At 42.2% G+C, this 26,372-nt stretch overlaps 2 protein-coding genes across 2 annotated transcripts; one reads left to right on the plus strand and one right to left on the minus strand.

Moving 5' to 3' along the window:
* Window positions 1-3,577: 3,577 nt before the first annotated feature.
* Window positions 3,578-8,442, plus strand: LOC134099618 (opsin-5-like). Its single transcript, XM_062552561.1, has 5 exons — window positions 3,578-3,671; window positions 5,000-5,162; window positions 5,423-5,550; window positions 5,928-6,262; window positions 7,816-8,442. The coding sequence occupies exons 1-5, from the start codon at window positions 3,578-3,580 to the stop codon at window positions 8,440-8,442; spliced, it is 1,347 nt and encodes a 448-aa protein (XP_062408545.1).
* A 2,946-nt stretch (window positions 8,443-11,388) lies between these two features.
* ripk1l (receptor (TNFRSF)-interacting serine-threonine kinase 1, like) lies at window positions 11,389-26,173 on the minus strand. Its single transcript, XM_062530391.1, has 11 exons — window positions 22,877-26,173; window positions 19,175-19,340; window positions 18,604-18,760; window positions 18,041-18,178; window positions 17,279-17,510; window positions 16,389-16,538; window positions 16,017-16,093; window positions 15,417-15,492; window positions 14,429-15,028; window positions 14,160-14,300; window positions 11,389-13,832 (listed from the first exon to the last, which is right to left on the minus strand). Exons 2-11 carry the CDS (start codon window positions 19,327-19,329, stop codon window positions 13,537-13,539), a joined length of 2,022 nt encoding a protein of 673 aa, XP_062386375.1. The 5' UTR covers window positions 19,330-19,340; window positions 22,877-26,173; the 3' UTR covers window positions 11,389-13,536.
* Window positions 26,174-26,372: the final 199 nt, after the last annotated feature.

Raw genomic sequence — 26,372 nt, forward strand, 5'->3', positions numbered from 1 at the left:
CTTAACACTACTGAAGGAGATTCTGTCTGTGTGCATGTGTGATTGAATGATACTGTACCATTCCATTATGAGCCCAGCAAATTACATTAAAAGGATGGAGAAAAGTGCTGACTACACCATCAGCTTCAGGTTTGGTAAATTATGTACAAAGAGGAGGCACAAAGTATGGCCACTTGATGGTGTTTTGAGCCCCTAACGTCGTCTTCCAGGCAGCGCTGCCACTGTTGACTTAAGGGCACTTAATCCTACCCTTAACCCTAACCCTAACCCTAACCCTAACCCTAACCCATGCCTAACCCTAGCGCCTTCCAGCCAGCGTTGAAGACAACGTCGGGGGCTCAAAACACCAAGAAACCTAGCGGTGGAGCTGTTTATGCTTTTTTAAATGCTGTTTAAATCTTAGCTGCCTGTCAGTGTTTCTTATGAATTTCCTTGATGGAGAGACAATCATAGTAGTGTCCATGTTTGAATGATGTTATTGTAGGTTCAAATCAGGGTCCAGGAGCCAAGATATTTATCAAGGGGAATGGTGTTTAATGCCAATGGCCTTTAGTTAGCGCTAAAACTCTGTGTGCTTTGACTCTAATGATTGGTTGATTGAAATGATTTATTGACATTATTGTAAAAGATGTTGCATATAAGAAATCAATCAATACACATAACACCTACTGTACAGTAAGTAAGACCCCAGTTTTCTCTTTCTTTAGTTGAAGAAAGTTCTGAGACATCCACATGTTAATTTTGGCAACACACTAAAAAAGTTAATCAATGTGTGGGATGACAGAGAAATGTTAATTAGTGTTGTGGGGTGACAGAGAAATGTACAGTTGTTTGATGTCTGCCTAACTGTTATACGTTAATCCTGTGTTGTCTGAGGTGTCCAAATGACAGCATTCAGCCTAGGTTTAACTGTAAGGGGCCTGTAATAGATGCTTGAGGGACCCCACAGTGTTGCTGCTCCCACCACCTGCATTAACAGAGGCCACCAACATTTTGAAAGTATGTGACTTTTAGTCTGATAAAAAATGACACATTTAAGTGATCATTAACAGGAATACATGTATAACAACAATATGCCCAAACCATATTTCAGAGGAAGTGAAATCATTTGACAAAGATGGTACTGATTCAGTCATTAAGTTTTGATTGCATTTTTGTTATTGAACTGAATGATTTTGGGTTAGCTAAAATGGGTGACTGTCAAGCCCTCACAGGCCATGTCACTTAACACAGGGGCTGACTTTTTTTTTTACTTATTCCCTTTATTACACGCAACATGCAATTTTAATACTGCCATATACTTCAGAAACATATTACAACTTTATATAATAATCCATAATAAATCTATTCTGTCACACCACCGTCAGTCCTGTCACTTTATGATATAGCCTAAAACATACTATTTGAGAACATACTAAGAAATTAACTTAAGGTGAGAGTATATATCTGCCACTATATGTGTGTAAAAATCTCCTTTGTATAGATGAACAGTTTTTTTGCCTAGACTGCAAGATGATAATGTCACTAACTTCCTGACATTAGCGACACGCTCATTTAGATGACAGACTGTTATGAATCCAAGCTCAAAACTGAAGGAAATGATCGGTCGGATGGTTACATATCCAAGGACAAAGACAGGTAGGTATACTTACAAGAACGTAATACGCAGGCTTTTACACAACACGGTAACGCGTGAAACTACGCATCACGCAGACGTAGTTGTGGAACCAATCTCAAATCGTCAGTCCACTACGCACTGGAGGATAAAGCACGCTGCATCTTCAGGAGAGGCTCCGTAGCTTCGGTTTATCTTTTTTCACCAGTTTCTAATCTTTTAGAATGGAAAGTGGACAGTAGCCTACTCTCTTGTTGTGATCAGCGGCAACGTACACGCTCAACTTGCAAGTGTCGAGCATTTTCAAAGCCATTTTGTTTTAAGGATAAACTCATTGGATAACTTTTGGAGCCTCCCGAGGGATTGTTAGTAGAACATTAAAGATGGTAAGTAGCCTACAACATAAACTTACCAGGTGTCAATGTAAGGGGTCTTGGAAAATATGGAACAGTTTATTTAGAAAAATATTTTGCAGCGCAGTGTGTAGCTACCGAGAAATAGTTGCCCATGAATGCGTATATCCTTCCATAAGTTCTTCCCAGAATACAACAGGCTAGGATGCATGTGGTAATAAGTAAATAGTTCTGCTCTGACATGCAACGATTTCTTTCGTTTGCTGTCACATATTGTCATTTGGTTTGACACATTTTTGTTGAACACATTAACTAGGTGGATGGATTTCTTCTTAAATTGTAAAGGATGTTGCACCTGTCCATCAGCTTAATTTAATTTGAACAATCAGAAAGCTTTTAGAAGTTGTGTGTAAAAAATATTATGACTATTGCATAGAGACAAATCAGTAACCAATTTGAGGAAGATGGAGCTGTCTGGGCTGTAGACATCATGTCTTCCTCATTTCTTCATGAGATGAATACAACAAACATTAATCTGTGGTCCTGGCTTGTCTGTGTGTGTGTTTGTGTTTTAATTGAAATGTTTATGGTGATAAGACACCATCTGTCTCCACATATCTATTGTTTGTCCTTGGCCCTCTGGCCTCTGCTCATCTTTATTGTGTCTCAATATGCCATCACACAGAACCATTTCAATCTTCTGTCTCATATCAGTTGCCAGATGAACAGTTGTAGCATACATCATCAGAGCCGTTTCCCTTGTGTGCTGTAGTCATGGAGTGTACCCCTGCTGTGGAGCACAGTTCAACACAACACAACATAACACACATTGCCAATACATTCACGATTCACAACCCGACTCACTTCAACAGATTTGCACATGAGTAGCACCCTTCAACACACGCACACAGGCACGCACGCACGCACGCACGCACACACACACACACACACACACACACACACACACACACATACAGATGGATGCTCACTGGTACAAAGGTAGCTTTAGTTACACTCATTTATGCTTTTCCACATACTAAAGCCTTCTTGATGCCAGCTTAAAGACTATAATGTAGTATAGCCCTCTGAGAATCAGTATGTATTCTATTCAAAACGAAATAAGTTAAACTAAAGTAATGGTGTCATATTAACCACAATACAATAACTCCCTCACAGTAACATAAGCTGAAGATAAATTACAGTAAAATCAAATTTGCTGTAATAACACCGTGTGATCTGTTGCCCTTGTTGGTGAGTCCTTGGAATGAAGTCATTTTGGGACTGATGTCAACTTTGTTGTTTTGATATATTAAATTATTCCTCTTATATAGCCTACAATACTAGTAATAATTTAAGTAAATTAAATAAAATTGATGCACACAAAGAAATTAATGCAAATTATACTGAAGGACAGTACATACACCCTCCCAATATTGCCAGAACTTTACGGCTTCTTCTGAGGATTTCCTCAGAAAAACATTCTTAAAGCTGCCTGTGGCATCTTTCAGCTACATACTGTAACATCTCCAACATATTAGAACATAGTGTTTGTGCTACACATATGCGGCCTGTTGTGAAATGTTGTGAGTTAATGGCTTTGTTTCTTCTCATGCAGTTGGGTGTATTGGAGGATGAGGTATTGTTTCAGTCAACCATCCCAGAGGCTGCAGATATGGGCATGGCCATTGTCTATGCTATATTTGGTAAGTGTGCTGTTTCAGGCTGAATATGAATGAGGACTTAGTTTAGCATCTGTAAGATGCTGTCACGCTTGTATGACACTGTACTACTTTATGTTTGGACTTTATGAAACATTGGCCTCACTTGTGTACGTAAATGTATCTTATTGTACACAAATACAGCTTCACACAAGTACAGCCTCAGACACAAACACACTCACACACAATTACAGATGGATGCACACATCCACATTGATTGTCTCACTTTCCAATCGTGCCTGCAAACATAAATCCTGTTCACTTTTTCTACATGCATACATGTCCTTAGATGTAGATGCACTGAGCCTTTACTTTGTGAATGACTAAAGCTCTCCGTCAAAGCTAACATGCAGATGTGTGTACACAGATAAACTCACACTCTTACACACACGTTTACTGTATTCTGAGAGGCTTACATGCTCGCAGCTTTGCATGCAGGCTTTGATCTTGAAAGCTGAACGTCAGAACACTTATGCAGGTTAGCGAAGCGCACTGATGAGAATGAAAATCGTTGGAAAACCGCGCTCCAGAATTCCCCTGACGCCTTTTCGCGGATGAAAGGGAAGATGCTCCCGTTTTTATTCCCGCCTTCAAAGTATATCAATATCAAAAGATTTGTACACACGCACTCTTTATTGTAATTCAGGGTCCATTTTGATATTTTGATGATGCAACACTATAGCTGTACAGTACCTGTTACCCTCAAATCAATTAATTCTCGCTTAATTCACTGGCTGCTCGGAAGAGGAAAATGGACATTTCAGAATCAAGAACACTCAATTTGTTCTCTGTAACTTTTATATACGTTTGCACCTACTCCCATGGCATCTCACTCTCAATGTAGGAGTTATCACACTAACATTTAGATATTTGTTTAGCAGATGCTGCTGTCCAAAGCAAGCTGCAACACTGGCGTTTGTATGCATTTTCCCCTGATAGTGAACTTAGAAAGAGTCTGCGCACATCGCAGGTGCTGGACAGGAAATTCTATAATGTTTAAAAAGAGAAGACTGCACACTCCCTGGTAGTTTGCTTGCTTGATTATCTTATTTTCTTTCTGTTTGGCTTAAATGACATTTAAACCTGCCGGTCTTCCTCAGATTCAGCAGGTCGAAACGTCATATACGGCAAACATAAGAACATTAAGCAAGCAGACTATTTGGAGTGTGCGGGCTTCTCTATTTAACCCCCTTGGTAATGAAGCCATGATGTTGGGGTCGTGGAAACAGGACAGCACAGTGTGAGGTTTTCTGACTGAAGCGTCCAGTAGATTGCTCTGGCCCCTGGCCCTGACTGATGTTCCGTTGTGGCAGGTATGTGCTCTGTGCTGGGGAACAGCATGCTGCTCTATGTCTCCTACAAGAAGAAGCATCTACTCAAGCCAGCCGAGTTCTTCATCATCAACTTGGCCATCAGTGATCTGGGTCTGACTCTCTCCCTGTACCCCATGGCTGTCCTCTCAAGTGTCTCTCACAGGTAACAGGAAACAGTCTTACAGTAGCTCTTACAGTATATAGCTCGATTTATTTGTATAGCATCAATTGATTTTATCCTATAATGTCTGCTTAGGGGAGAAAAACATCAAGATAAAATGAGATGCCGTCTAATGCCCACTGTAAAGTCTAGTCATTACTATAACATGTTCCAACAGTCCTATCATTACATGATTGAGAGAAATGGCACATGTGCGAGATCCACATCACAATCGTTTGTGTGTTTTTCCCCTCCGCCTCAAGGTGGTTGTTTGGGCAAACGGCATGCTTGATCTACGCTTTCTGTGGCCTTCTGTTTGGAATATGCAGTCTGACCACGTTAACCTTGCTAAGTTTGGTGTGCTTTATGAAAGTATGCTATCCTCTTTACGGTGAGTATGTCCAATCGCCCAGCCAGGGAAAGGTCATGGGAAAGCATGCAGTAGACTGTGAAATGAGCCAAGAGCACAGTAGATCAGCAGAGATAGAAAGCTGTTTGTCTTCATATATTGCACATCAAACACCTGAAGAAGATGAGTTTCCAGGATCTGTTTATCACCAGAAACAGATATATCAGTCTAAAGTCTCTGGGGGAACACAGTGTTTTCATACCAGTGTAAAGAAATTCATGATAAGTCATGTTAATAATAATAATAACAAAATACGCAAAAAAGCCATTTGAATTGCTGTTTTCCTGTTGCAGTCTTATGCAGATCTAAATACTGATGTAAACGGACTCACCTAGACCAAACCCCCGTCCGCTCTGCAGGTAACCGGTTTCAGCCGTCGCACGGACGCCTGCTGGTGGCGTGCGCCTGGCTCTACGCGCTGGGCTTCGCGGGCTGCCCGCTGGCCCACTGGGGCGAGTACGGCCCGGAGCCGTACGGCACGGCCTGCTGCATCGACCTGCGCCTGTCCAACCTGCAGCCGGGCGCCCGCTCCTACATGCTGGTGCTGTTCCTCGGCTGCTACGTGCTCCCCTGCGCCGTCATGGTGGTGTCGTACGCCAGCATCCTGCTGACCGTGCGCACCACCAAGAAGGCCATGGAGCGCCACGTGCCCAAGAAGTCTCGCATGGGCAACATCCAGGCCATCATTGTCAAGGTACACAGTATGTGTGTATGCATTTTGCAATTTGGACAAGTTCCTTCGTCGAAAAGCACAGAGGACATTCAACCATGACAAAATGTCTGGTCAGACATCAGTGCTTGTCAGAGAAATGTTTGGCTTTACGTTTGAATCGTTCTGATGTTTGTTAACTCTGACTGCAGTGACGTTACACAATTTACTTGCTCTGTTTCTCTCCAATAAGCTAAATTATACAGTGTGTCCATTGTACCATTATGCATTTAATCGCGCCATTTTGCACAGCATGTGCAGTTAATTTATATTCTTATCGATATTTTCTTCACCTGTCTTCACTGCTGTTATACCCAAATGTCCTTGCCTGGGCATGAACAAAGTGTTATTATCTGGTCCTAACGAAACCAAATGGGATTTTGTCCAGCAAATGAACTGGATCGGGATCTCTTGCTCCCTCCAATGTCTCATCTCTTCGCCTCTAATCTTCCTTTGTGTCCCTTTATCACTGGCCTCCTATGCAGTCTAATCTCTAGCCAAATCAGTGGGAGACCGGATGCCATTCCACTCACGAGAGACATCAAACGTGCCTTTCGTTGGTGGCGCGCAGTCGTCACGGCGCCTTTCTGCTGTGACCGTGCCGTAGTAGGTTCTAGTAATCGCACAGTATATGGATATCAAAGGCAAACGTAGAGGTCGGGACAAACGAGGAATAGAAATGAACCCTGCACGGCGTTCCGTCGGTGTCCATTGTGTTAATAGACGACCCCAATAAGTCTCTAGAGAGAGCTAATACAAATTTAAAGGAGGCATGCAGCAGCGCAGAGCATGTCCTCGATCATATATGGACTTGCTGACCTCAATAGATAACTCACCGTGATGAAGGACTCATTACTTAGAGTTAATTGTGCTGGCTTTGGCATGGAACATTATGATGGATCTAGTATTTTACCGATGAGCTTTGTGCCCCAGCATGGCTATTCGTTTTCTCTGAAGGGTTTGCGTTTCTGTTTCTGATAAAAAAAAAAAAAAAATGAGTTTGCTGCATGCTGTGGTATTTGATTGGCTAATCAATGGGAGGCATGGTGTGTTAAAGTGCCAACAGGCATAAGTGTGAATCCCAAATCCCACGGGTGCCTTGTCCCTGATTTGGTTGTTTTGCCAAATGAACCCTGATTCTTTGGCACCCAGCCATACTGTTTTTCCTCAAGTAGGAGTCTCTTTTAATGGCTGTAGCTGTTGTGGCAATTATGAAATATAGACCACCTGCTTTTTTGTCTACCAAAGTAACACTACTGTATGTGTTTCGTGACAACTTGGACTTTTCGACACATTGTTTGTGTATGTGACTGTGTGTGTGTGTGTGTGTGTGTGTGTGTGTGTGTGTGTGTGTGCGCTCCAACATAGATAACAGCTTGTGTGTTAAAAGCTAACTATGCAAAATGGCTAAAATAATGCTCCTCTCACCACAAGTGTGAAGCGCTAATATAACACAACGTTACCCACTCCCGCTCACCTCTCTTCCTCCTCCTCCTCCTCCTCCTCCTCCTCCTCCTCCTCCTGGTCCTGATCTCCAGCTCAGCGTGGCCGTGTGCATCGGCTTCCTGTCGGCGTGGAGCCCCTACGCCGTGGTGTCCATGTGGGCGGCGTTCGGCCACCTCGAGAGCATCCCTCCGCTGGCCTTCGCCGTGCCCGCCATGTTCGCCAAGTCCTCCACCATCTACAACCCGCTGGTCTGCATGCTGCTCCGGCCCAGCTTCCGCAGGGTCATGTGCCGGGACCTGGGCCTGCTGCGGCGCGCCTGTCTGCTGGGCTGCGCCGGCTCGTCGCGCTCGCGCCCCCCCGCGGTGCCCTCCAAGTCGGCCCGCGGCTGCGGCTCCGTTGGCATCCTGCCGGCGAGGATGAAGTGCAACGTGTCGCCGCAGCAGCCTTTGAAGCCCAAGGGGAGCGTGTGCGGGTGCGGTGACGCGTACGAGTGCTTCCGGAACTACCCGAAGGCCTGTTGCGTGCACCTCAACCCCAAGGCAGCGCTTGTGCATGGCCCCTCTCAGGAGAAGGTCGCACCCGTGACCTCCGACCTGGAAGTTCAAACCAAAAGGCTACCCGGCAGCAGAGTGGTTACTAGGCAAAGGACAGAAGACATCGATCATTTGCAGTTCAACTTGGAGACTGTGCCAGGACAGGTGAAAGTGGCCTGGCCATAAAGCAGTCCAATGTCTGTTGACTGTTGATTTTAAATTCAGCTTTCCTGACACACAGCAAACCTTGCATTAAACGGTTAACATATATGGACAGTGGACACATACAGTACACATACATTTATTTTTTTACAGGCTTTCTACTGCAGCTAAAGGAGAATTCCAGACATCACCTATCTACTGTATGTTTCTTGAGGTCACAGGGTATTGTCAGTATGGAAAAACACTCCTGTCGAACCAACAGTATTTGGTGATCTCTAACTAAAGATCTATGTGAAAAAACTATGCGAATTCTCCTTTAAGAGCTCTCAGTACTCAATATCTCAAGTACTGTACTTGGTAAACAATGCTGCTGTGAAGAACAAGAACAAATCCGCTCATACTGTAGATACTGTACCTCAGAAAGTGTGACAGCTGTACAATAGTAAATCATGATGTCCATTATAAAAAGATGAATCACCTGTTCTGTATTGCCAGGCATTAACCCATTGTTTGAACAGTGACGTGTTAAAAGATCAGTGGTGTAAACGTAAACGACCATGAAATAAGACAGGTGTGAGGAAGAGTATGAGTTGAGATCTTTTCCTTTAAATGGCAATATCCAAATGATCAGTGCACTGCACTTTCATACTCCCTTGGCAGCTGAGCTGATACGGATGCCAGACGCCTACCATCTACAAACTCAGGTTAGTTGTCCTGCAGATTTTATTTTCAGCGTCAACAAAAAGACACTGCAGCATTCTGATCATGCATTCTCTTTGCTGAAGCACTGATATTTAAATGGAAAGCGTCTTAAAAGCACAGACTTCAAAGGATTTCATTAATGGCTGGAAGGGCTTGTGATACTGCCTTTGCTCGGGTCAACGAATTAATACTGCCTGGACTAATATAATGTGCAGGTTCAAAGGTAAATGGTGGTTCAGGTTTACAGGGAAAGTAATAGAAAACAGAGAAAAAAAACACTTCTTGCTCACTGGGTTTTAAAATATGCAGTTTTATGAAAATAGGGTCTTTGGGACAAAAATATGCAGTTTTTCAGTTCAAGTATTTTTTTGTAAAACATTTCAGCAGCATCTAACTATAAAATGAGAAATCTCTGTCTGTATGTCCATGTACTGTATTTGTGTGTTTTTTTACATATCCCCATCCATCTCGATGTGGCAGGTGTATGGCTGGGTACTCAAGTGAATACAGCGTTAACTGTGGCATTGGATGTGAAATGTTAGATATTTGAAGACAATATTTTCACGGCAGCTGTGTGTGTGAAGGTCAAGCTGCATTATGCACAGCACTATACAACATTGAATATTCACTTCACATATGCCAGCCTTTTCAGACTTCCTGTTTCAGCGTATGTTGTCAAAGAAAGGTATTGTACTGTATGTATTTATTATTTATTTTGGAAATTGTAAACTAGCCATTTTAAAAAGAAGAGACCGATTGTATGTACAGTAGTTGATATTTTCCTTAATAGTTGTCTTTGTCTTTGAATCATTGAGATATGTAAGATATGTCCACAGTCCTGTTATGTACTAATGTGAATAAATCACAATTGAAATGGTAAAATGACTGTAAGATTATGTCTTGTTTTTGATGACGTTATATATTGGCCCTTAAATTCTGTATAGATATCTGCATATTTTTCTACTAGGCTAGTGATAACATTGTTAACAACGTGCTTTTGACTTAGTGGAATGATGCCATATTGCGGGGCATTCTGATTCATGAAACATGTGATTTTAGGGTGTAAGGCCAAGAGTCTCGTTTTCTTTTCAACTAATGTTCTTCTACCTCTGAGGAGATTGATCATAAACGTTACAAATTAAGACTCTGGGCTTTAGAAGCAGAAAGCAGCAGAAATGGAGTTTTACACCTTCGGTTCCGTAAACTTTGACAATGCATTTTCTTAAAAATCAACAGAGGCATGGATTTTGGAGAAGTAGCATACAGTATTATTTACTAAACATTTTAGCGTGCTAAACACAATCACTGCTCATTGTCTTAAAGAAAATAATTACACACATATACTGTACACACACACACACACACACACACACATATATACAGTGTATGTGTGTGTGTGTATACAGTATATAACATGTATATATATATATATATATATACATATAATTTGAATAATATAATGATATTTTATACACACGTGTGTGTGTGTATAAATTATCATTAAATTATTCAAATTCCCAATTGTAAGAGTGGTACTCTTTGTCTTATATGAAGTGTTGTAAAAGGTTGTGAGCCAGAAATGACTAGTGGGTTAATGTGAGTAATTTATCTTGGATATCCTGGCAGTTAACAGTCATTTTGGATTGATGTGGCTTGAACATCGAGCAAAACAAGTCTGACCATGTGCAATTGTGTCAACAAATGATTTTAAAGCACTTCTGGCAGACACTGTTGAGTGATATTCCTATCTTCTAACAGTTAGTAGCCTACTGCAGCCTGGAACTGCCCACTTACAGTAGAGCCAATGACCACAGCATGCCTTCTCTCACTAAAGCATCTGTTTTTGTGCCACAGTACCTGTTACAGTTGGTATACACAGTAAACCAACTGCAACTAAAAACATTTACAAGAAATCTTTTGATCCTAATGCAGTAAAAAGCATAAACAAAAGGGGATTTGTACTCATCACAGCGTCTTTGTATATTTGCACATTATAGGGATTTTACTTATTTATTATACTGCTGAGCTTCTCTTACATGAAATGGAGTGTCTGTTTTTGCTATTGTATTGTCTTATCTGTTATGTATGTTTATATGGTGGACTGAAGACAAATTTCCACAATTTGTGGATAATAAAGTATTCATTCATTCATTCACTCTCAAACTACCGTAGGGCCCAATACCCGCCCTCGGCAAATTGTTTTTTTTTTTTTTTTGCTGTTACAGTATGTTGTATTTGGAAGAGGTTTTCTTTTAATGTATTTTCAGATGACATGGTGTCTGCTGTCCTTGAACTTAGCCGGATTACCTCCCACAGAGTATTTAAATGTATTATTTAGAATTCAAAATCTCTACTTCCTCACTATATATCAGAAGGCATACGTTACTTCGCTGTTGGTTTCACATAAAGAAAAGGGGAACCACTCCTCCAGAACTGTGAAGTGAAATGCATCGGTGAACAGACAGACTGTTATACACAGACTATGTGATTATCCTTTGCTTGAGCGTTGATTGTGTTTGTTGTGGGACTGTAACTAGCTGGAAGACAGGAGCTGTGAAATTACTGTACTTTGCTGCATATTCCACAAAACCCAGAAGGTTCTGAGCATTATGCTGCTGTTCACGGTATTGAGCAGGCGTTTTTCTCCATCATTATCCTGAGACACATTGCCACAAGGAGGTGCTAATGTCAGTGATGTTACATAACCCCTTTCACAGTTCAATGCTTGGGAAGGGGGAAAATCTGAGGTAGATATTTTCTATATTAGTCACTAGAACTGTGAGTCGTCTGTGAGTCTCTGTGTGTGTGAGTGTGTCTGTGTCTGGACCAATATCGACAAATGTGTGCTTCAGATACTTCAAACGTTCTATATGAATGACAACGACACAGCATTTTTGAGCCTGTTGGGTTTAGTATCATCATATAAAAAAGAGATTTTTGTTAGTTTCCTCCAGTGGACAAGTAAAACACATGAAAACACTATACAGTATGACAACATTTAACAAATATGAGGCTACAGTTTGCCCTCACACAGCAAAACACTGGCATGCACGTCCAACAATAGCTAAGGTCAGTATTACAATGACACCATGATTCTCCATGTTTTTTTGTTTTGTCTGTTTTTTTTTCCATTTTTTTTTCATTTTGTTTTATAGGCTCTATTTGAGATTGAATGATACAGCGCTTGTGTGTTTCTATACATGAGAGAGGGGATCATAGGATTTAACTTCTGTTAAGTTTATGAATGTGCAAAAATATATAATTTAATTGATCGATCAAATCAATAAAGTAGTCAATTCAATACCTATCTGGAAAATTCATGATCAATCTTTTAGACTAATATGCATTTTTTTCACAGTTTTCTAGGTCAATTTCCATTAGGACATGGCCAGAGAATTAAATAAAAAAAGGTTCTGACATAGTCTATTGTACTAAATGTCTACAAGATGCCAATTTTCACAAGTTCTTGTAAATCTGTGCAAACAAACAAACAAACAAAAAAAACATACTAAATGTAGTTTGACGCAGCCAGACTCAATTATATTCAGAATTTGAGTCTGGTACCACACCACTGGGATATGATTATGGGTTTCAACAGATACAGGGGAAAATGGGATAGACCTTATCAATCAAAGCAACAGAATATGTGAATCCTGTAGAAAAAACAGTCAAAAAATCCTTCTTCTCGGCAAATGCCTTAATCTCTGTTCTTTGATTGTTTTTGAAAGTTATTGCACTGTCAAAACATTGTACAACAGATGCAATAGGGAAACCTGCATATCTAACTTCTATAGAGACAGCCATTTTAAAGTAATCAAAATCAACTTGTGATCAAAAGGTGACGTGAATGACCAGACTGCATTGCTCATCCGTCCATCACCGTATAATGCGATTTAATTGGTACAAACTGGTCTGGTTATCTACAGATGAATAGACTATCAAAATAACTGTTACTTACAGCCCTAGTTCTAAACAAGACTTGACATTCTTTTGACGGTTTATGATAGACTTCAATAAAACAATTTGACCTGATAGTCCTACTGAACCAGATCCTTATCATTGGTACCTCATCAGTTAAATGACAGCACTAATTGGACCAACATGGTCCAAACTTTGGTTTTCTCTGTCGTCTCTGCGCTGTTGTCATTCCGTCGTCACCCAAACAAAGAGGTAGAAGAGGCCACGACACAGGCAGGACCATGAGACTGGGGTGGGGGTGGGGGGCAGGTAGGAGCTTGTGTGTATATAAAACATTCATTCAATCATCCTTCATTCATCGTACTCATTTGTTTGGGCTCTTATACGAGAACAAATAAAGTTGATGTCGCTTGTTGTGAAGCCAGTGGACGCTTCACCGATTGACAGTAAGTTTCAGTCGCGTAACTGGGTAACGGTTCCTTCTTCTTCTCGCCCAGCTCAGGGGCCCGCGCTCTCTCGGCAGGTGAGCAGCAGCCGGTGCAGCAGGTCCACCTTGACGCACTCGCTGAGCGCCCGGTAGAGGCGGCCCACCGTGCAGCCCACGCTGCCCTCCTTCATGCGCCAGCGCTCCAGCATCTGGTGCACCTTCTCGCTCAGGCCGTCGCGGTTGTAGTCGTGGTCGATGGTGTCCACCTCCACGTCGGTCAGGCCCAGGCGCCGCGCGCACTTCTTCCAGTTGCCGGCGATGTTGTCCCGTAGCAGGTCCAGGTGGTCCTCGGTCACGGCGTGGTCTTCTGGAAATGCAGACAACCAACCAGACGCTAATCACTTTGGGACACTAGAGAGTTGACCTCTACTTTGTAAGTTACACTCGACTATGGCATGCTCTAGCACACTTAATTAGCTGAATACGCCTGGGAAAGCTAATTGAGAGCAGGATAACTACCGTACTTCGACTCAACTCTATAGAGAATATAACAGGCACGAGAACCAGGATTAGGAACCTTTGCTTTCAAATCAGTGTGTGTGCCAGAGGAGAGCCTGTCTTAGACAAGCTGTGATTTGGCCCTTCCCCACATTATGTCAGATGGGAGAGTAACTGTAGTTAGGGAATGACTTACGATACTTCTGCAGGAGCTCTTTGTACATGACAGGGGACCCTCCGTTAGACTGAGACGCAATGGAGGCAGGTTCAGGGGAGATGATACTCATTGTGTTACCGTGCCCAATTTGGATGGCACGGCCCCCAACAATGTGAAGGCCTGGTCAGGTTTAAAAAAGGACACACACATACACGATAAAATTGCTGCAAAGGAGATGTTAATCTTTCAGGGGTATTGCATTTAGTAATACCTGTAGTGCAAAATAGAGTTTTGAAAGTCTCTCTTACCACCCTCTTGGGAAGGCCCTCGTGCGGCATTAGCTCGCATACTGCCAGGCATGTACTCTGACTCTGGCACAGGGTAGTTGGGCCAGGACATATTCCGTTCCAAGCGGGGGTGCTGATCAGGATACGCACTCCCTCCTGACATCTGGGTCCGGTACCTTGGGTCCGGCGCCCCTCCAATAGGGTGAGCCATGGAATTGTCCTCTGGGCTTTGCGGGGTGGTGTCGGCTTTGTTCCACGAATGAACAGTGGACGACTCCTGGCAGGGCCAGCGACCGTTGGCGGGCAGTGGCAGTTGTTGTGGCGGGTAGGCGGCGGCGGCGGGCATGCCGTACGACGTCATCGGCGGCTGTTGCTGTGATACTGGCTGGCAGTGCCCACTGTCGGGCTGGTCGATCTGGCTGTAGCTGCCGTGCTTGTGGTAGTTGAGCTCCTGGGCCAGCTTGTGCTCCAGGACCGGGGACGCGTCCACCTGTAGGCTCGGCTCAGGGCCCATGGCGCAGAAGTGCAGGTCCTCGATGCTGGCCTCCACGGGAGCCATCTCGGAGCTCCGCAGAGACGCCGGGGTGTCCGTGGCATGAGTGGCCATGGAGCGCTTTTCGGCTGCAACAAGAATGCATCAGTCAGGCTAAATTCCCTCATAGATAGATAGATAGATACTTTATTGATCCCCAAGGGGAAATTCAAGAATGAGGACATTATGTCCATGCAAAGAGTACTGCAGTTGAGCTGTAGCTATATATATAACAATTCATTATATATATATATAACAATTCATTTAAATTGTCTTAGTAGTAGCCATGCATTAAAGATGTGTGAATCACATCTGAACCTCCCAGAAATGTGTTTCAAGGGTTAAGGGATGAAGGCCTGTCTCAAGCCTGTCTCCCTTGGCTGAGAAATATATGGCCTGCTGATTAAAAGTGGACTACTAGGGATCACATATGCACCACCAAGCTTTTTTCCCCCATCGTTAAAAGAGAGGGCTTACGTGATATGAAGTTGGGCTGCTCCATTCTGAGAAATTTCATCTTCTCCACCAATTCCTTTGGGCCCGTATACAAGCCCTGAATGCAAATGAAAAGATCAATAAAAAAAGACCAATTAAAATGTAGCTCCATACTCAGAAAGAATCATTAGGTGTTTTTTTTAATGGAGTTTCTTTGCCATGCTATAGCTCGTTCATTGTGTTGATTTTACAGTTCAGGGAATGCTGAGGTTCTGACACACGACACCCCATGCCATGCGTCACACATTCAGACAGTAAATAACTGTCCACAGTATGTGACATCAGCGGGAAGAAGCCATCTTGTGAATACAAAAATAACAAAGATGCCATGCCATCTTGCCAAGTGTTTGTTGAAGGAACTAAACCGTAAATGAATCAAATTATGAAACGCAAACACATACTGTATGCAACACCAGAATTTTCCTCTCTCTATCCTCCTCTCTATTTCACCCTATGCAAATGCTAATGTATATACATGTTTTTAAATATTTGTACAGGGAAACTGCCATTTTCTGAGACACTGAGCCTTACTACGACAAATATCTCTTGGTATGCTTACAATCGACAAAACACACAGCCTACCCTGAGTTTCTGAATGTCCTTCTCCACGTCATTCTGTAGGCGCTCTTTGTAGAAGGGGAGGAACCTCTCGTAAGCCTCTGCAGTGAACACAAGTGTCCGCGGAAGGTAATGAGATAAACTGCAGTCACATGAACTTAATAGAGTTTGCTGCTACAGCTGCTGAGCGAGGCCATTAGCAGGCAACATTACACTTTCTTCAAAAAATAACGAAAAGAGGTTTTCATCGTATGGATGGTACAGCATAATGAATAATGTTCTAAGTGTGTGTATTAAACATTAAATGTGCGCGCTAAAATGTACAACATTTCAACAAGAATGAAGAGGCCGAGTACTGTACTGATGTGGCACTGCATACTTAGACCACATGCTAACCTTCGAAGGTTGGGCGCTTTACAGGGTCCGGGTCCCAACACTGCTTCATCAGCGAGATGATCTCTTGTGGCGTGTCTTCTGGAATGCTCTCGTCTTCTGGCCGATCCCCCTTGCGCACACACTGACAGATTTGGTCTTCAGACCTAGCATCTGATAAAAGCCACAAACTCCAGTTTAAACTGCTCTGAGGGACTGGATGCTTCTGTCAGAGGACACTTCTCTAAATCGTTAAAGGAAACATTTTGTGGGTTTTATTGATTGTTTTACTTGTTTTGTACCAACAGCATAAGCATTATATCTATGATCTAGATCTATCAGCATCAGCAGCCAATCAATCAGTCTTGTCGATGAACAACAGGCTGATAGGGCAGAAGAGACACACACCTATCACCTACAGTATCACTGAAGGGCCGTTCACACCAGAAACCATAACTACAATGATTAACTACAATTATAATGATAGAGGTGTCCACACTGACCAACGAAAAGAGAAGTCTCTCCCTGTGTTGAAGAAGGTGATGGCTTGGATGGATTCTAATTGGCTGTCAGCTTTATATCATTCTCAAAATCACTCTGAAAGTGATCTTTTTTGTGTCTTCTTCGTGTAGTTATAGTTACTGTTTAAGTGTGGAAATTGACATTCATTTTTATCTACAACAATATTTGTTTTTTGCCATTTTCATCATAATAATGGTTCTTGGTGTGTGAATGTCCCCTCATACATGGTACAGGTATTTTGTAATACGTGTGCATACAGGTGTTATTAGCCACACATTGTCCTGAATACAACTCGCATACCTGAGATCATAATGTCAACTACTACCAAAACTGGACATGTGCTTTTCACAAACAAGGCATTGTATAACACAAAGATGTCAATGAGTTCTTACTCTCATATGGTTCCCTGTTGGTCAGGATTACCCAGACGACGATGGCGAAGCTGTAGATGTCCGACTTCTCGGAGGAGCGGGTGTGTATGCTCTCCAGGTGCTCCGGGGCCATGTAGTAAAGGGTACCTGCCCCACGTGCACCGCCGCCGCGACCCGATTGGCTCTTCCTGCGAGACTCCTCCTTGGTCAGCTTGCTCCACATCTGGCAAGTGGCTAAACCCAGGTCTGCAATCTGATTACCACACGTAAATGCTGAACTCCGAACTGCACATTGACTCGTTATACACAGTATCAAAAGAAAGCATTTAAAAAATAGCATATGATTTATTGCAAAATCACAACAAATAGGTAGGAAAAAACAGTCAAACATTTACTAAAAAATCATACACTAGACTGGGTGAACACTGCCTGACCTGCCTGCAAATTTCGATCTCGCCCAGCAGCTCAGGCTGGAAACCTGCACATCTATCTCCTCTGTTCCCTGCCAGAACCTTTGGCTCCAATCACAAACGAGCTTATCCAAAAGATGCACCGGATCGTTGGTCTGATTGGTTGAAGAATTATCCAAGCATACGGAGTCATGATTTGAACGATGCTTATAGAGCTCGACCGTCCCGCCCCTCCTCCAAGAGAGCATGCCTCTCGTGCAGTAGAAATAAAGCGCAGACTCCCCATACTAATGTTCAATCTTAAAAGATTGAGGTTAGTATGATGATAGCCAGACTCACACACACGCACGCACACGCACGCGCACACACCTACCTTGATATGGAAGCCATCATCCACCAATATGTTCTCTGGCTTCAAATCTTTATGAATAACACGGTTCTTTGTTAGGTACACCATGCCTTCAAGTATCTCTGCAATGATTCTTCCTTTGATGGACAGTGGAACAGACACCTTTGGTAGAGAGTATCCACAAAGACACATTTAAAATAAATTCAATCCACCAGTCAAGATAGAAAATTTGCTGACAGTAAAGGTGACACAATTGTCATTCTCCACAAAACACAATAGCTTGATGATCATATAATGATCTTTTGTGCCCACATCGTCGACTTCAAGGCAGCGTTTGCACCGTCGACTTCAAGGCACCTAATCTTAACCTTAACACTAAACCTAACCCCAATCCCTAACCCTTGCACCTTCCAGACAGAACTGCCTAGAAGTCGACGGTAGGGGCCCAAAAGACCACATAATCACAATATAACACATCTCCTGAAAGATCATAAGAATTCTTCTACCCTACCCAACCTAATGTAATGTGTGACATCTAAATATGTGAGTGTAGCTCCACATTCAGCAAGAGCTCAGTACAAGCTCACCTCCTCCAGCATGTTCAGCAGGTTGCCCTTGGGGATGAGCTCCATGACCAGCGAGTAGTCCCCATCCTCCAGGATCACGCCCAGCAACTTCACCACCCGCTCGTGATTCAGTCTCTTCATCAGACTGCCTTCATCCAACAGAGACTGCCGATGACCTCTGGAGCAGGAGGAGAAATGAGAATGAGTTTGGTGGACCAATGACAATAACAACTATACTCGCAATGCACTTTAATTTTTTTTAATTATAAAAGTATTGCTGAGACTGACACAGCTAAAGTTCAGGGTAACAGCTTGGTAAGACATTCTGAATCAGGAAGACATTCTGAATCTGTTCAATGCTGATTATTGGGCACAATGAAAAAGCAAGCAAGGGCCAGGTTTCCCAAAATCGTTAAGAAGCTCTTAAGTCCTAAGAACTTCTTAGGAGCGTTCTTAGAACATTCTTACAACGCTCCTAAGAAGTTCTTAGCACTTAAGAGCTTCTTAACAATTTTGGGAAACCCGGCCAAGGTCTGTCCCAGTCTAGTGTTGTTAGGTACAGTATACCCCTGTTAAAAATGGTATTACTCACTCATTTCGCGGTGGACCAGTGTACACAGTTTTCATGACTACTTGGCCAAGTGTTTTGTGATAGCAGAGATAGACCTCCCCAAATCCCCCGTAGTCCAACGGCTCTTTCTTGATGAGGTCGGACGACTTCATATTTATATCCAGCACCATGGCCATAATCGCAGACTCTTAAAAAACACACGCTGAGGTCAGAATACAACACAGAGACTTAATCACACGTCTTAATGAGATATCTGGTTCCTGGCATTCAGTGTGTTCTCCACGGCAGAGTTTCACTAAGATGTTTGCCACCATCAGGCTACTACGGTCGTAGTAGGTGCAGGCCAATGATTATAAAAATAATTTAACAGTGTGACTGGTCAAGCAATAGTGTTCCCTGGACCATGTACATCCTTGGACCCTGAAGTTCTTGTTATGTTTCTTTGGAATGGTTATTACTGTAAACTGTTTGTCAGTTATGAAAATACTGTATATGATCCACAGAGAGGCATCATTTTGAGCAAGTAGGCTAACAATAACAAGCACCAGTACTTTGAGGAGGGTAATGATTATGCCTCCACCCACTGACTTATTTGATACTCTAGGTTGTGGGGTCAAAAGTCAGGATTGCTTGTGGTGAAAGGTCAAGGTCTAGTTTGGTCGTTCCAGTTATGATTGTTGTTGTTATGATTTTTGCCAATCTAAACCAGCTTTAGGGAATACCTTTGCGCTATTTCAATTTAAACGATAAAAGTTTTGTTTATTATTGTCAGTCTAATTTCTAAATCTTGTGATTTTGTATCTGGATTAGGCTGTTCTTTTTTAGTCTGGCTATCACCATAGGTCTACTAAACTCAATCTTAATCGCAGACAGAGAAGACCAGAGGGGTATTCCACAAAGCCGGTTTTATCACAAAACCGGGTAAATTAACCCAGGGTTTGCGGTAACTCTAGGTTTTCCGTTCCAAAATGACCACGGTATGTTAGTTACTATAGAAACATATGCTCTGAACCTAACCTGGTCGGAGCAGGTTTTGCACAGGTTAAGTTTGAAAGATAACCCGGTTTTGCTCAGGGTAGGCTATTTAAACCCACGTTTCCGCAGCTTTCTCGTGTTCGCAATGGCATGCCGAGAGGCCTATTAACATCGGAGCGCAAATAATTCGTGCAATTCACCGAGAGAGATTGATAAGACATTTTGATGAATTTTGGCTGAAGCGATATCGTTTTTCACGTTAAACTTTAATATATTTAAATAGCCTTCTCCAGCCCTACGTTCCCAATCGTGAACCTGCCTCAGTTCACTGCAAACTATTTGCATAGCTCTCCATTTATTTGCGAAGTGTAGTTTTCTGTACAGTATTTGAGATGCTGAGCATAGGGAAAGCTACAGTTCAGTGCGTAAAGTCTGTCTTGCGCTGGAGCGGTTAGTGCGCGACTTCATCCTCTTTCCTGGCAACAACTCACGAGGGTCATTAAAATGGAGTTACACCAACTCGTCTCACAGGTCACTAATGCTTTAAGTGTCCCCAAGTGGCACAGAAATTATCCTTGCTGTTGACTTTTCATATGGGTATCACGATGATACCATTCGGTTACAATATTATGTCATTGGGTGCATTGATGGCACAAGTGCCTATAAAGGCCCCAGCCATATATGAGGCCGATTATGTGAACAGGAAAGGCTATCACAGTATAAATGTTTAGGTAGGTATACGCAGCATATTGGCCATTTCCAATATCTTCAAGATAGTTTGTTAATCGCTGTCGATTTTATCATTAGATGATATGATGCTTCGCACATGATTAGCCTACTTATGTGGAGGCAAAATTGCCTGGTTCGGTCTACGATGCCAGGATGTAATTTGACATTTCAACAGACTGTGTTGCATTATGGACATATCATAGACCTTATATAATTGATGTGCTTGTGCAAGATAGCTCAAAGTTTGTATTTGGTCGCAGCGCAATTCGATGGGTAGCTCCTTGGGGATCGAGGCATGCCTCCCGACGCTCATCACCCTGTACCCTAATCCCGCTCCTGGACCACATGCAACATTTAACCTGGCACACAACAGAACCCGCGATTGAAAACAGATTTGAGATATTGAAGTCCAAATTGCAATGCCTACGTAGTATAAGAGTGTGTCCGAACGGGCTTGCGTAGCCTAATTGTTGCATGCGCCGTCCTCCACAATATAGCCATTCCGCGCAAAGAGATGTAGAAATGTATGTGGAAAAATAATATAATTACTACCATGAATCGTAATATTTTATCTTTACTTGATCAGATGATCGCTTGGGCCCATCGGAGTAGCCTACATCTTTATAAAATAACAGGTTATGTAGGAATGCTAAGAAAACTTAACTGAGATATGAATAGATTCATATAGTTCAAATATTTAGGAACGTGCTTTTGTATGCATTCACGCAGTCAGCGATCCGCTACCAGGGTTTCTCTGAATGGCAGTTGCTTTGGTGTTACTTTTTAAAACTTTTTCTAATTTATTACAGCCTGCGTTCGAGTTCTGAGAAACATGCGGCCCGTTTCGCCTAGAAATCTAGACGCCCCTAGCGGCAGCTAGCCTGTTTCGCCCTTTTGATCAGGATTTCCATGCTCCATACATCACGTCTTTATAGGTTTGGCGTGTACGCGCACAACCCAGTGTTAACCAACCCTGTGTTGATTAAACTAATTCATAACCGGCGCGGTGGAACCGACAACTCTGTTTTAGTCGGCTCAGGGTCAATCAACCTAGAGTTCAGCGTTAACTCTGTGTTTGTTAAACCTCCGTTCGTGGAATACCCCTCAGTCTAGTTTTTTCCACAGGTCTAATGTTAATCTTGATAAGAAGAGACTTTCACTCACAACATAACGGTAACGTGAAATGTGAAACTGTCTGAAGATAAAATGATTACAATCGATTAGGTAGTGGTTTGACACAGTTTTCAAGTGTTGCGACTTTAAAAAAAATAGCGTGAAAAATGTGTATGGCCGTGATGCTACAAATGGGAAAGCATGTGACTGTATATTTGCACACATTAAAACCTTGATTGTGTGTTTTAGATCATGGGAGCAAAGCCATCAGTATCTCGATGGCTTTGCATGGGAGGTTTCTCGCTTTCCTTCATTAAGTCAAGTCGTAGGCCTACTGTAGGTTGCAGCTGCTCTGATTAAACTCCGCCCAACTTAGAATGGCAGGAACCAAATAACTCCAAACAGTGACTGAAACTTGGAAGTTTGTAACACGGAAGCGAGTCAATATGACACAATAGCCTACATGCTCTTTCAGTCAATTTCCAACGAAGCCTAAAAACAATTAGAGAAATGATTCATCCCCACCAAAAGGCAGCTTTACCATACAATATAGACTATCTAAGGCTCATTATATTAGCTATGTTTTTCACCAGCTGTTAACTTAACTCAATAGACTGATGTTAATACTCATTATCACTAGGCTTTAGCAAAACTGGTCATCATTTCCAGCAACCAGCATGTGGCTAAAGCCTTGCACAAACTTATTGGATAGTAGAACAATGAACTTTCTGAATGAAACGATTCTTTTTATTCTCCAGCAGTCAAGACATAAAATACGGAAGCTGTGTGCCTATCATTCAAAGACATGTTACACCTGATGATAAACATTTAACACCACATGCGGGCATTCATAGACGATAATAGAAAAAGGAAAAGTAGCCTAAACACATAACGCTTTCGACTTACCGTTTCACATTGATAGTTTTCCGGGATACACTTCTTGTACTAGCTTGCAGTAGATGCGATGAGAGTCGGAAAGTGAAACTGGTTCGAACTACTCCGTCGTTGGCCAGACCGTAGTAATCAAAAGAAGAGGTGATGGGGGAGTTTTGTAGACCGCACAGCCTATTAGCCTAGAGCCAAGATGGCTCAGTCACATAGAAATAAACACAGTCAGATGTACACAACATGCAAGCTTAGCCTATGGTTATGGTTATTGTATTTAGCAAGCGCAAGAATATTACATAGTCAAAAATCACAGTAAGAGTTTTGTTGGTAAGCTTCTCTATTAAGCAAAATAGTAGCCTATAATGACAGTAATACCAATGCAATATCAAATAGGCTAAGCCTATCAATAATGGAAACAAACAATAAACATAAATAGCCTGTAGGCCTACAGACCATAAGAATGAATTAATTAGGCTGTGTAAACTGAACAGAAGTCTTTAGACATGCACATATAACTCCTCACTTTCTGTTCCCCCTTTTCCCATTTGCTCTTTCCACCAGAAACAGAGCGTAGGCTATTGTTATGCTATTTATTAGGCCTATAGTCTGGTGAAAAAACAGCCAAGAGAGACATTCAGCCCAGAATAGGCTCCACTGATATGTGGTTCGTTCCTAGCTCAATATAAGAGCCTGCTGTTGAGTTCAGCAACAGAGGGGACATCAGGGATCTCCAGGGGCTGTATTGTCAGAATAAACATTTTCTTCGGGACAGAGGGATTCACATGCTTCAAGAGTGACATAATGTCAAAAAGGAATAACTTAGCCAACGTCAAGATATTATATGTCATGTGTGGCATATTGTACTTTGATCGATAGAAGTCGTTGTTTGGATAAAAGCGTCAGTCAAATGACTAAATGTAAATGTAAATATTATACTTGCTGATGCCCTGATAGACATTAGGTCCCTTTTCCTGAGAAAAATCACACTAATGGGGAACAATTTTAGGCCTATGCCACCCCCCACTGGGCCTGCTCAAGAACACTTGTTACGGAGGTCTCCCACTATAAATCTGTGCCAGAACAAACACCACTAAAGGGAATATTGATTCTGGAATATTCAACAGCGATTCAGTTAGATTAGATAAATTGGTTGCCATCCCATTTCTGGATCATCGTGGAGCAAAATAAACAAATTGACCAGATTTTAAATGCAAAATAGTTGTTATTTTTTGCAATGTTTGCAATATCCAAGACTCTTGCTATTTGCTCTTCATGATCCTCCCCATTTTGTGCATGCACTGAAAAAAAAAAACAGAACTGTTCATGCACAGCTCTGCTGCATGCTCTGTAAATGGGGAAACAGTTTGGACAACACACTATACCAGCCAGTGTTTATTAGGGAAAATGTTTCACTGATTGAATGTTGCTCAACATTTTGTTACTCCTGATCAGTGACTGGGCCAGGCCTAGGGTTCTTTGCATGCCACCCCCTTTTCTGAACATGCCCATGTTTATAAACTGTTGAGAAACAGGAACTAATTGACCTATGCAATTGCGGAGGCATTTCATTGTTTTCCACAAAACAGCTGCCTACTTTGATGCACAACCGACATTTCTTGACAATTTGTCAAATAGTTTTCATAGTCACCACAAGCTGAGCTTGCGTTTGTTACAATGTTCTTAGGATTGTGGTGCCACACCATACCAGAGTAGGGTGGTGTTAAAGTGGAGGAATGTTCTGGCGACTGAACCCTTCATAGCCCAATCAATGCACTTACGCTACCCTCTACTGGTCAAATTCATCATCACAGTACATCGAATTTAGGGAACTTGTCATCATGAAAAGTGGAATCGTTAAACTCATGCCTATCTGACAATGGGTAGCCTAGATGGTGTTATGCGAATTAACGTCTATGCCCACTAAATCATCCCAGCAAACAATTAACGTTCTGCTAACTTTCACTAACGTTAGCTTTTGGTTCCCCTATGGTTCGTTTTTCAGCAACCTACTAATAACGTTTAGAGAACGTTATCTCCAGGTTGTCAAAACAAATAACGTTCCCCTAACGTTTTTACAACTAAAGAAAAAAACGTTATATTCTGGTTGAATCCCAGCAAGCAAATAACGTTAGCCGCTGGTTCTCCTGTGGTTAATTTATCAGTAACCTTCTAATACCCTGGAGAGAACGTTAGCTCCAGGTTATCAAAGTTTCCCGAACGTTATTACAACTAAAGAAAAAAACGTTATATTCTGGTTGCATTTCTCTTTTCACACAAAGTTGCTACTTAGTTGTTTTTAGGTATCTTATTTGTATAACCATATCGGTATTCTCTGGTTATGTGCGTGAGGTTGATTGATGAAAATCGCCCCAGAGTTTCTATGAGTTTCCAATTGAACACGGCCAGCAGCCACACTGCAAAGTCGGAATAATTTGTTGCAAAATCGACATATAGCCGTATTCTATTCTTCCCCTGTTGGATTGATATTCGGCCGACCAAAGCCAGCCCAGCTAAAGGGGCCAGCGCGAGAAGCTAGGTTGAGAAACTTCCATCTCGGGTCCGTACTGGGGTGTTGGTGTTTTAGCAGACTCAACCTCGCTAACTTTAAGACATTTGGATAACACAGAGATAAAGTTACTCACGTAGGCTGGCTGTATGGTATCGATCACATTCTTCACATCGTTCTCCATGCACTTGTTCCATTAAGTCCAACAGCCTTTTAAAAAACACTGTACAGGGTAAACCGGGTGGAAGAGCTAGCTAGCCATAGTCCCAGGCAGGCACACAACGATTTCATGCTAACTAATCTGACGAATAGTTTTGGATTAATCCATAATCGATTAGAGTGGCACCTGAAATGCATTCATGTTTTTAAAGCTTTATTTGTTATGAAAATATGATGATGAGGACTCCAATGAATTCTTTCTCAAACGTTGAGACTGCATCTTAAACAGCACAATGTTCCCGGGGGAGAATTGTTTTATATTAACACGTAGTCCAAGTTATAGCCTATGTTACTGTGCTGTTCACTCAGCCTATCCCACAATTCCCAGTCCCAATTTAAAACAAAATAAACCAAAATCCATCATAATTCTGAACCGAGGACTTTTAATGGCATACGATGCAATAAAAACAGCCTGTTTTGAATGTTGAAACAGTACGTTAGGCTAGCGCCTGCTCTGCTTATGTTTTGATCTGACTAATCGTTTATTATAGGAAAAGACACCGTAGACAAGAAAGTATTAGACCTAACCGCATTTAAATACTTAGCTGACACTTCTTAAAAGTAACAAGCCGTATTCGTCGTAGTTCAGCAAGCATCTCATGGTAAGTGATTTTCATGTGTGTAGTAACCTATGATGTCATTGCCTTAGTCCTCAGAGACGTTCTCTCTCCCAGTTTGCAGATATGTCGCCGCAGTCGACAAGTGTACAGCGGAGCCATGCCTCGATGTCATGATAATTCTACATATTTTTTCCCCCTTTACACTTTGTTGCTGGGAGGTTAGGGGAAC

Source organism: Sardina pilchardus, chromosome 2 (assembly GCF_963854185.1).
Source record: "Sardina pilchardus chromosome 2, fSarPil1.1, whole genome shotgun sequence".
In the NCBI taxonomy this organism is placed as follows: Eukaryota; Metazoa; Chordata; class Actinopteri; order Clupeiformes; family Clupeidae; genus Sardina; species Sardina pilchardus.

Coding starts and splice junctions, on each gene's coding strand:
- LOC134099618 (XM_062552561.1), top strand. CDS start 3,578: ATGCAGTTGGGTGTATTGGAGGATGAGGTATTGTTTCAGTCAACCATC. Junction 3,672..4,999: donor CATTGTCTATGCTATATTTG/GTAAGTGTGCTG, acceptor CCGTTGTGGCAG/GTATGTGCTCTGTGCTGGGG. Junction 5,551..5,927: donor AGTATGCTATCCTCTTTACG/GTGAGTATGTCC, acceptor TCCGCTCTGCAG/GTAACCGGTTTCAGCCGTCG.
- ripk1l (XM_062530391.1), bottom strand. CDS start 19,329: ATGGCCATGGTGCTGGATATAAATATGAAGTCGTCCGACCTCATCAAG. Junction 17,511..18,040: donor ATGATGGCTTCCATATCAAG/GTAGGTGTGTGC, acceptor TGTGGTAATCAG/ATTGCAGACCTGGGTTTAGC. Junction 16,094..16,388: donor AAAGCGCCCAACCTTCGAAG/GTTAGCATGTGG, acceptor TGTTCACTGCAG/AGGCTTACGAGAGGTTCCTC.